An 11,148-nucleotide genomic window follows, 5' to 3' on the forward strand; every position below is an offset into this window, starting at 1 on the left:
CATAACTACGCAGAAGAAAAGCGCGCGCATCAGGTGCAAAAATAATTTATTCAAACCCTGCAAATGACATTGACCTTGACATTGACATTGACCAATCATAATGTCTGGTTTGTTTCTTTCCTTGCACTGAATTAACCCTCTTCTGCACTGAATTAACTCTCTTCTGCACTGAATTAACTGAAAACTGCATTCATCTTAACCAATCAGAAAAGAGAAATTTTTCACGTATATAATACTAAAAGCAAAACATCGATCATTAAATTTACCAGGGAAGTGTAAAATTTATTAGTATATATTGTTAGACTTGGACACCTTGTAGTTTACAGTATTTTTTGTTTCAAGTTAACTGTTATGATTGCTAATATCGAAGTAATTCACTTCGGAAACCAGGTTGCCACTTTTAATCTATCCTAAAGTAATGCACCCCATTCCCTCCCCTTATTTTTATTCCCACCCTTTGCTTTAAGGTGAAATTTAACTAATCAACAGTTAACTCCACCATAGGTAGGTCAATTATAGACAATTTTTTGTAATCAATGTTATAACGTTGTGGTTATCGAAGAGATTTTGTAGTTCTAACGTTTCCATTCCACTGCTTACTCAATTCCAATAAGATCCTCCTCTTGCTCGCACGGCCCGACTCTTGCTTGCCTTTTAGTAAATTTTGAACACGCAATCTAAACAGAGAAACATGATATCCTCTTCATTGAAATACTGGCTCCTTGCTCTGAAGGTCATCATCTAATGATTTGAGGAATGAAAACAAAAGAAAATATGTCTTCAACGTTAACGCATTATTTTTCTGTTTCTAACTTCTAGCAACTATGACATGAGCAACAAAGAAGGAAACATCCTCTCTCGATTCCCAATTAGAAAAATCTTAGTCACGGTGATCAAAACTATCATTACTATCATTTTCAGAAAAGTCATTGTAAATGTCAATGATGGAAGAATGGCTGCTGAGGAACAAAGCTCACCTATCTGATGTTAGGTAGTAGGCTAAAAATGAAATAAGCATATAAACAAAGAGAAACAGCGCTGCATGGCCGGACCACTTGATTACACGGTGAACAGTAAATACTCGGCTGGTTTGTTTTCGTTAATTAATTAAATACCTTGAAAAATGGTGAAGGTTCTAACAATGTATAAGAACAAGTCTTCACTTGAGTTTCTAGGAGGAAAAAAATTTACAAGTTATCTGAAGAAATATTTGACTGCAATATTATCGTGTTGTATGGTTAGGTTTCAGGTGACGTCACAAGCTTTGCTGAAGTTAGTGTCCGCCATGTTGGTGTCCCTCGGGTGTCAAATTTATGAATAATCAGTCAATTTCTAGAGTGAAGCCCTCCCTCTTATCGCCGTATTATTTCGCCAACTACATGAATATCCAGAAAGAAAAAAGCGATGAAAGTATCTGGCATTCATCTTAAGGTATCCCAGTGGTCTCTGAGTATGCCGAAAGCTTAGAGAGTTGGAAGGAAAGATGTTTGCAAAAGATCTCGGTCATTAGAGTTGACCCTGCAAGCCTACCAGCCGAGAAGCTCAGTCCAAAATGCTTGCCTCCTGTGGAAGCGTCGGACGTGCTGAGTTACCTCGTTCTTGAGACCAGCTTCTACACCAAAAAGCGGTTCAAGGCGTTCAAGAGTCTAGAGGCGTTTAATGAAATGGTGTCGGGATTTGTAACCTCAGTTGTAGGCAAAGTAATCGCCGACAGGTATGCTGTGAGAGCACGAGTTTGGCAATCACAGCATATGAATGATCCTTTAGTGAACATTTGGGTCATTTCCGAAAACGATGGGACTATTTTGTCAGCCCATTGCTTGGGATGCAAAGCTGGACTGGCTGAGTCATGCTCACATATCGCGAGTGTTTCATTTATGTTAGAGGCAACTACTACAATTCATGGCAAGCTCGCTGGATGTCACGAAAACTCAGACACCTAAAACTCAGACACCGAAAACTCAGGTCCCTCGAAGTGTTCTCCAAGCTTCCGAACTGCTCCATAATTCGATAGTGCATAGCATAAAGCATGAACCAATTTTTTTTTATAATATAACCGGTGGGATAATGCAACAAATCCGACGCGAAAGACGGACAACAATATCAAGAGTGATTCTTCAGTGAAGCGAATCGTGACGGCGCTGATGTTTTTCTCTTTCTGCCTCATTTAAGAACTCTAGCCCAAGGGTCGCAAAATTGTCTTCGTTTTGGGACTGGTGGGCCGAGTCTCTGTTTGTATCCATTATTATCGCGAAATATTTAAGAATTTTAACAGAGCGACAACAAGGATCTGTGCGACGAAGTACAAAAAGGTAAACAAACGTCCCTTTCGGCTCGTCAAAATCACGCCACATTTTAATACTTTGGTGTTGGAGCGAGCGCATTTGATCCTGTTAACTGTGAATGAAAAGTTCAAAATTAACGGGAAAAATGGAGGAAATCTAAGCTAAATGAAGTCTTGTGTCACTCTAAAATGCTTGAATACTCAACCATCGCACGATTTTGCGAAACGTGCAACTTGCGGCCTTGCTTTTGCTGCTTCAGTTGGATGAAGACCCAAAAGGTCAAAATACACGAGGGATTACCAGGAGTGATCATGAGTCGAGTTTATCTCTTGAATTTTCGAGGAGTCTGAGTTTTCGGGGTGTGAGTTTTCGTGACACCCCAAGCTTACTTGCACTCAGGTAAAATGCTCATGGATTTTGCCGACAGAGGTCAATGAAGTGCCGGATGCGAGGGCTAAAGACATCGATTTCTCATCGGCTAAGAAGCTCAAAGAAAAACTCGACCAAAAAATCGAGAATCTACAACAGCCGCAAGCCTCGAACAATACAACAACTTCTAGTTCCTCCTGTTCTTCCCCTTGATTTGTGATGATCTTAGGTATTGCGCATTAGATCATATATATAATGAATTTTGCGCTATAGAAATAATAAAATTATTAAATTGTTATGCGAAAAAATCCTTAGTCTTTATGCTTTCCACTTTTGCTCGAACAGCCAACAATAATGCATAAAACCATCCCTTCTTTCTCACATGAACTCTTCGTTAGATACGGTTTGTCTACGCTCGAGGGACACCAAGATGGCGGATAGTAACCGTTGCTAAGGTATTGGTCACGTGGGTGAAACCCAAGGATATTGCCGGGAAGCTTTCTTCTACTTCGTACTTTATTTCTCTCTTTAAACGTCTTACCACCAGCCGGACAGTTGCACAAGTCTGGGTACGTGTCGCATAGTTGGTCTTCCCGGTTCCTAAAAATGACCTTGCCGTTCAAATCTGATACGAATTCGTATTCATTAGAGACATCAAGGACATCTACCGCTGTTGGAAACAAGCACTAGTTAGAAACATGGCACATTCGGACCACACACGGGAAGAGAAAGTAAAGGTGATATTTCGAACGTTGTTGGTGGGAACACGATAACGTGAAAAACACAAGAATAACTGATCAAATGAAGAGAGTACTGATTTTACAGAGAGATTGGGGGCAGACTACCATATGTTGCATTGTTTAGCGACTGGTTTGGACGCAACTTTGTCATTTCTTTCTACGTCACGATGGTGTTCCTCGGAATCTGTTGCCTAGTCTTCTTATTTATTTCGCATAGTTTTTCGGAATATGAGGAAATCTCTGGGAATATTGACTGACATTCCCAGTTTCAAATACTAAATCTTGTGACATGTAAAGACCAACGGCGCACGATCGAAATCATTTGATAGATCATTGTATTAAAAAATCTCCCCCAAATTTCACTGACATCAACTTACCGGGTGTGAATGTTAGAGTTAGATTAAAGATGGTTCCAGAAGGAATGAAAGGCCATGGAGAAATTTTGATTTTTGCTGTCTTATCGTAGTTTCCTATAAAGACAACACGGTCAAAGGATAAAAGCAATCAAAATATTATGGGTTTTAACGTCACAAGCTGAAGAGAAACTCACCACAGAAAGACACATTTTTTATCTCTATTCCCGAGGGATATCCCGCTGTCTCAGTGATGACGAAAAGCAATTGCAACACATTCAAGGCGATGATTTGCAGTTGATTGGTGGAAATCATAACTGTCTTCCTAACCTACAGCCGGGGTAGCAAAATACTGAAAATAAATCATCTTTAAATGTCTGTCGGTCATGAAGCCTTAAAGTTCAAAGGGGTAGCTCTTTAATATGCCAATTAAATCATCATTAAAAATATGATTTAGGCTACATGCTTAATAAATAGTCCTGTCCTTGTAAAACTTTAACGTTTTTGTGAGAAAATAAATTGTGACCTATTTTGACTGAATGACAGAAAATGAAGTTCTACTATTTAAAGAGTAAAGACTTCGTAGGGCAGGAAGTGTAAACGCTTAAAGTAACTTATACAACATGATGAAAACTCAGTCACATGAGAAAAACTTAACATTAGATAGGAGCAAGAGTGTCGCAAAAACTTTAATGGGGTTTTAATTACTGAAGACGATTATAACTTACCGCTATGTGCAACTTTTCCAGATGTTTGAAGAACACTTTTGAGGTTAAAATGTTAGCCCAAAAAGATGCGTCTGTTTGGTTGCTTTGCTTTGAGCCCTCTGTTAGTTTCTATATTTCTTGTGGAAATCAAGATGTGTATTGCCTTGACCTCAGCTGATAATGACTCCAAACGAAACACTACTTTTATTATTGCGACCAACTGATAATGGTTCGAGACCAAACACTTCTATTATTATGGTGACAAACACTGAACAGGATGGAAAAGCAATGACATGACCATTCATGATGGCATAAACAGGAATTGATTTTATTCCAAAAAGAGCGTGTCTGTTTAATTTTTTGCTTCGAGCCCTTCACATGATTGTTTATTGCTCTTGGAAATCAAGATGTGTATCGCGTCAATATCAGCTGAAAATGGCTCGAAACTAAACAATGCTTTTATTATTACGATAGCAAAGCCAAACAGGATGGAAAAGCAATGACCAGTGACGATAGTATAAACAGGAATTGATCTCCCAAAAAATCATTTTCGTAATAAACAGGATCGATAGTGTAAGAAAAACGTGGCTGTCTCTATTTCGAGTGAATTACTTTCCATAATTTTTTAGTCAGACCTCGTCATGAATTGACAATCACATAATATAAGTGGGTAGCAAAAATTTTCGTTCGAGAGTATTTGAAACCACACACAATTCAAACCAGAATTCGAATCTTTAAAACAATTCGAGTGCACATATATTTAGTTGGTTATATATCAACCAAGTTGAAATTGAAAATTGACCACCGTAAGGAGTTAAAAAGCTAACTTTGAAAAAGAATTGTTTAAGTTTAACTCTTTACGATGGCCAATTTACAATTTCAGCTTAGTTGATATGACCAAATTATCTTGTCACCCCCACTTACGCAGCACCACAGTTTCTTTAGAAAACTACCTCCCTTATGCATATATGTTCATTCGCTGTTGAGGTTCGAAACTCAAATCTTGCTTGCGATCTCGGCCGATAAACAGAATTCTTACATCTTAATTCAGGTCTACCGAAAAGGGTCTAAATATCTTATACTGACTTCAATCATCAAAGGACTACAAACAAAACCGTCAAGTGTGCTAATTGAATACCAGCAAATACTATCCTTCAACTCTATTATTCTAATTTAAAACATTGAAAACTGTCGTTAATACACACGAATCTTAATTAACCAATCAAAAGAGAAATCTGTTAGATCTTTCCGTTTGGGTTCTCTTGTACACAATGTCACGTGATAAGTTTTCCTTACTTTAATTATCAAGAGGCTGAAGTTTCAGAAGACAAAACCATCATCTTGGCCTTATGTTCACTGTTTTCTGGACTTTTGGCTAATACATTAAAAGATCTGCCTGGTAGACAAAGCTCTGTTGCTTTTGAAGGGAGTCTATCTTATGGTAGAAGGTCGAGGGTCGAGGTTACCACGTTGAAGATCGAGGGTGCAGGATTGTAACCACCGCCATCACCGATGTCACTCCGAATGCTGAAATAAGGGCGTTTCTCGTAACACCTTCTTACATAATGCACCGCAATTAACAATCATCTCAAACATGTGCGACAAATATGCTTTGCTTAAAAGATGATGTATTTTCTTACGGAACTCCAATGTAGCTTTGTTGGTTTAATAGCTCGACGTTTCGACCGTCTCGGTCTTCTTCAGGAGCATACTAATTACATGAGCAATATTCAAATTTAAAATTCGTGTCAACAGTAAACATGTCATGACGTAATAATATAAAAATAGAATAGATAACAGCGAAACGTGTCATGGTGTCTAAAATAGATAAATTAAAGTAGTTATTCATGTAGTAAGCTTATTGATAGTAGAATTGAGTCTTAATATCCAATAATTTTCTCTTGCTTTTCTGATTTCTTGATTTTGACTTCTAACTTTTTCAATAACCGTAAGTTCAAGATGGTCGACTCCACAGTTCTTAAAATGTCTGACAGAGGGTATGTTTTTATGTCCACCCTTGATGTCGCTACGGTGTTGACTGCCACGGTGGTGAATTGGGTGACCTGTCTCGCCTACGTACTGATCGTTACATTTGCTGCATTCAATCAGGTATATCACATTGCTAGTCTTGCATGACGTGTGTTGTCGCACTGTTATCGTTTCTCCTGTAGTGCTGCTTTTAACTGACCTTGTAAATTGCCCGTATGTTTTGCAGCAGTTGCATCTTATGTCAGCCCTACAGGGCCAGAACCCGGGACTAGTGGATTGCAATGGTTTCTGCTTTTTATGTTTATGAGAGAAATGAATTTTGAGATTTTTGTTAGTTTTGAATGATCGACCACAGATTGTACAGGTAGTGTCAGATGGAACTTGAATGTGTGGACTGCTTATACCGTGTCGGGATTCATCAGTGGAGGGGGTTGTGTCAGCGGCGATCGGCGATCGCAGTCTCTTGTGGGTAAGCACCTGTTAAATTACGCCCTTTTCGATAGGCAACGAGAGGTGTTTCTTTGAATATGGCCTGTGTGTTGGACGAGGTCAAGAGTATTTGATGGTGCTCCTTGAGGATTTTGTGGATGTTTGGCAGTGCTGGGTTGTAAGTTATTACAAGTGGTACACGGTCAGTGGAGGAAATAGGTTTGCTTGTGAGCGCTTCCTGCCTTGATGTTCTCCTTGCTTTCATGATACATTCCTTAATCAACTTATTCTTGTAACCTCGCTAAGTAGTATGTTGTGTAGCTCACGTGCTCGTTTTTCAAAAAACTCGTTGTCGGAGTCAGTTAAAAGCAGCACTACAGGAGAAACGATAACACTGCGACAACACACGTCATGCAAGACTAGCAATGTGATATACCTGATTGAATGCAGCAAATGTAACGATCAGTACGTAGGCGAGACAGGTCACCCAATTCACCACCGTGGCAGTCAACACCGTAGCGACATCAAGGGTGGACATAAAAACATACCCTCTGTTTGACATTTTAAGAACTGTGGAGTCGACCATCTTAAACTTACGGTTATTGAAAAAGTTAGAAGTCAAAATCAAGAAATCAGAAAAGCAAGAGAAAATTATTGGATATTAAGACTCAATCCTACTATCAATAAGCTTACTACATGAATAACTACTTTAATTTATCTATTTTAGACACCATGACACGTTTCGCTGTAATCTATTCTATTTTTATATTATTACGTCATGACATGTTTACTGTTGACACGAATTTTAAATTTGAATATTGCTCATGTAATTAGTATGCTCCTGAAGAAGACCGAGACGGTCGAAACGTCGAGCTATTAAACCAACAAAGCTACATTGGAGTTGGCCTCTTGACCATTACATTTCTGCTCTTATTTACGTTATTTCAAGAGCCCACGATCGCTTCAGTGATCCTCCAGGCAGCGCGTTTGAGACTGATCAGCATTGTTTGTGGGACCCCTTACAAGCTTCTACTTCTTATATATATATATATATATATATATATATATATATATATATATATATCTCAAGTCGTTAGTGGAGCTCTCAGGCCAACAAAGGTGCACCGCGCCAGGAGGATCAATAAAGATTCGCAGTCCAAACCTCACAGCAAACACGAACGTAGAAAGTTTAAAAATTGCGAGGATGGACAACTTCTGACGTAAAAAATATAAAAAACTTTAATCAAAAACGTTTCTGTCAGAGACCTTCAGTTATTTACAACTTTTGAAATAAAAAAAGAGCATTAAATACGATCGAAGTGCTAATGATTACGTAATTACAGTTAACGACTAATGAACAGGTGCTAATAAAAAGATAACAAAAAACTTAATTGCAAAGAAAGCAATGGACAAAATACAAGAGACAAACCCTAAAAACTAAGAGATAAAAATACTAAATATGTTAATATGAGTGGCGTAACCAATTGCAAAGAAGCAATGCGGCAATTACAAAAGGGGAGGCCCACTTTTAACTACAACTGTAAACCGTAACAAAATCCCAAAACAAGGCCTTTGGAGCCCGAAAGGGCAAATTAGCAACAAAATCCCTGGAGGGGCCCTTAAATGATACAAATCATAATAAGATCCCTTGGCAGGGTCTCTGAGTCCAATCCACACCTAAACGGCCGACAAAATCCAAGAAAAGAGCCTTTGAACGATTAATTAGTAGCGCCTAATATAAGATGGAAAATTAATTATAGCAAATTCTATTTTTCGAATGAAATACCTTTCTTTTATTTAAACCATGAGGTGCCAGAGAGAACAACTGAGCACTCCGATAAGCCTCTTTTGTGATTAAAAGCCTATCGATCTCTTCAGAGCCTCCGAGGGGCCTGTACTTGATCAATGCACTGGAACGAAAAATCTCCCAGGAGTGTGTGGGGTTTTTTAAAGTGTATCGCTACTTCACAAGTTGTGAACATAGCAGATTTGTGATTTCCAAATCTAACTTTAAAGTCGGTAGTAGTAGATCCCACGTATTGCAGGCGACATTTCTTGCAAGAAGCCAAGTAAATCCCATTTTTAGAATCACAGGAAAGTCTAGAGGGAATGGTGTAACTTTTGCCCGTCTGAAAGCTGAGAAATGATTTACATTCAACAAAGAAATTCTGACAGAGGTCGCACCTTTTCCTATCGCATTTAAAGCAGCCATTGTTATGAGGAATGGTTTGTCTCTCGCTGGCAGTTTTAAAACGTGATGGTGCTAACAATTCTTTGAGATTTTTCGATCGACGAAAAGATGGTATGATGAACTTCGAGGAAAAAGTTCTTTTAATTTGGGGTTAGATTGCAGAATAAACAAATGCTTTCTGATTATGTTGCCTTTGTCGGGCAAGTTAGGATTAAATGTAATAACAAATGGAAATAGTTTCTTACTTTCTTTTCCACAAGTCCTGAGTAAACTATTTCTAGGGACGGCGGAGGCTTGGAGAATTGTTTAGAAACTAATTTAGAAGGGTAACCCTGGTTAACAAGGTACTCTTTGTACTCAGCTGTTCTCTCGGCAAAAAATACTTCTTCAAGGCAATTTCTTTTCAATCTTGTGGCTGCTCCAAAAGGAATAGCCTTGAAAAGATGCTTAGGATGGCAGCTGGAAGGCGGAAGATATAAATGACTATCTGTAGGTTTGGAATAGACGTCTGTCCTGATAAATCCATCCATAAGATATAAAGTAAGAGCAAGTACGTGAAGCCCACGCTCAGGAAAAACTAGCTGAAACTTCAATGATAGTAGGATACAGAGAATTGATGTAATCAGTAAATTGATGTAGGGCAAGAAGGCCCTGCTGCCAGAGATCAAATACATCGTCTCGATATCGCCACCATAGGGACGACTTTATCGGACCAGAAAACTTAGCTTTGTGATCAATTTCGCCCATGGCTAGATCGGCATAGCTACAATATGAGAGAAAACAAATTTCCATCCACGACTTGCATTTTAGAAGCCGTAAACACTTGTTTGAGAAGCAACCATTCTGTTTTTAAAGAAAATTTCTTTCTTCAGATCCATGGCACAGCTATGGGTCCGAAGAATGCTTGTAGCTATGCCGATCTAGCCATGGGCGAAATTGATCACATACCATCTTTTCGTCGATCGAAAAATCTCAAAGAATTGTTAGCACCATCACGTTTTAAAACTGCCAGCGAGAGACAAACCATTCCTCATAACAATGGCTGCTTTAAATGCGATAGGAAAAGATGCGACCTCTGTCAGAATTTCTTTGTTGAATGTAAATCATTTCTCAGCTTTCAGACGGGAAAAAATTGCACCATTCACTCTAGACTTTCCTGTGATTCTAAAAATGGGATTTACTTGGCTTCTTGCAAGAAATGACGCCTGCAATACGTGGGATCTACTACTACCGACTTTAAAGTTAGATTTGGAAATCACAAATCTGCTATGCTCACACAAAACAACTTGTGAAGAGGCGATACACTTTAAAAAAAAACCCACACACCCTGGGCGATTTTTCTCTCCAATGCATTGATCAAGTACAGGCCCTTAGAGGCTCTGAAGAGATCGATAGGCTTTTAATCACAAAAGAGGCTTATTGGAGTGCTCAGTTGTTCTCTCTGGCACCCCATGGTTTGAATAAAAGAAAGGTATTTCATTCGAAAAATAGAATTTGCTATAATTAATTTCCATCTTATATTAGACGCTACTAATTAATCGTTCAAAGGCCCTTTTCTTGGATTTTGTCGGCCCTTTAGGTGTGGATTGGACTCAGAGACCCTGCCAAGGGATCTTATTATGATTAGTATCATTTAAGGGCCCCTCAGGGATTTTGTTGCTAATTTGCCCTTTCGGGCTCCAAAGGCCTTGTTTTGGGATTTTGTTACGGTTTACAGTTGTAGTTAAAAGTGGGCCTCCCCTTTTGTAATTGCCGCATTGCTTCTTTGCAATTGGTTACGCCACTCATTTTAACATATTTAGTATTTTTATCTCTTAGGGCCTGATTACATGAGCCGAGCTGGCCCGGTTAGCCGGGCTTATTTCTTTTGTTTTCACGCTTTGGCGAACACCAAAACAAAAGAAATCAGCCCGGCTAACAAGGCCAGCCCGGCTCATGTAATCAGGCCCTTAGTTTTTAGGGTTCGTCTCTTGTACTTTGTCCATTGCTTTCTTTGCAATTAAGTTTTTTATCTTTTTATTAGCACCTGTTCATTAGTCGTTAACTGTAATTACGTAATCATTAGCACTTCGATCTTATTTAATG

General features: G+C 38.8%; 1 protein-coding gene across 1 annotated transcript; it reads right to left on the reverse strand.

Moving 5' to 3' along the window:
* Positions 1-29: 29 nt before the first annotated feature.
* On the reverse strand, positions 30-6,277 carry LOC111344954 (uncharacterized). The gene is made up of 6 exons (XM_088757605.1): positions 4,476-6,277; positions 3,945-4,077; positions 3,772-3,864; positions 3,196-3,324; positions 1,116-1,171; positions 30-741 (listed from the first exon to the last, which is right to left on the reverse strand). The coding sequence occupies exons 2-6, from the start codon at positions 4,060-4,062 to the stop codon at positions 655-657; spliced, it is 483 nt and encodes a 160-aa protein (XP_088613731.1). The 5' UTR covers positions 4,063-4,077; positions 4,476-6,277; the 3' UTR covers positions 30-654.
* Between the last annotated feature and the right edge of the window lie 4,871 nt (positions 6,278-11,148).

This window comes from Stylophora pistillata, chromosome 4, assembly GCF_964205215.1.
Source record: "Stylophora pistillata chromosome 4, jaStyPist1.2, whole genome shotgun sequence".
NCBI classification, from domain to species: Eukaryota; Metazoa; Cnidaria; class Anthozoa; order Scleractinia; family Pocilloporidae; genus Stylophora; species Stylophora pistillata.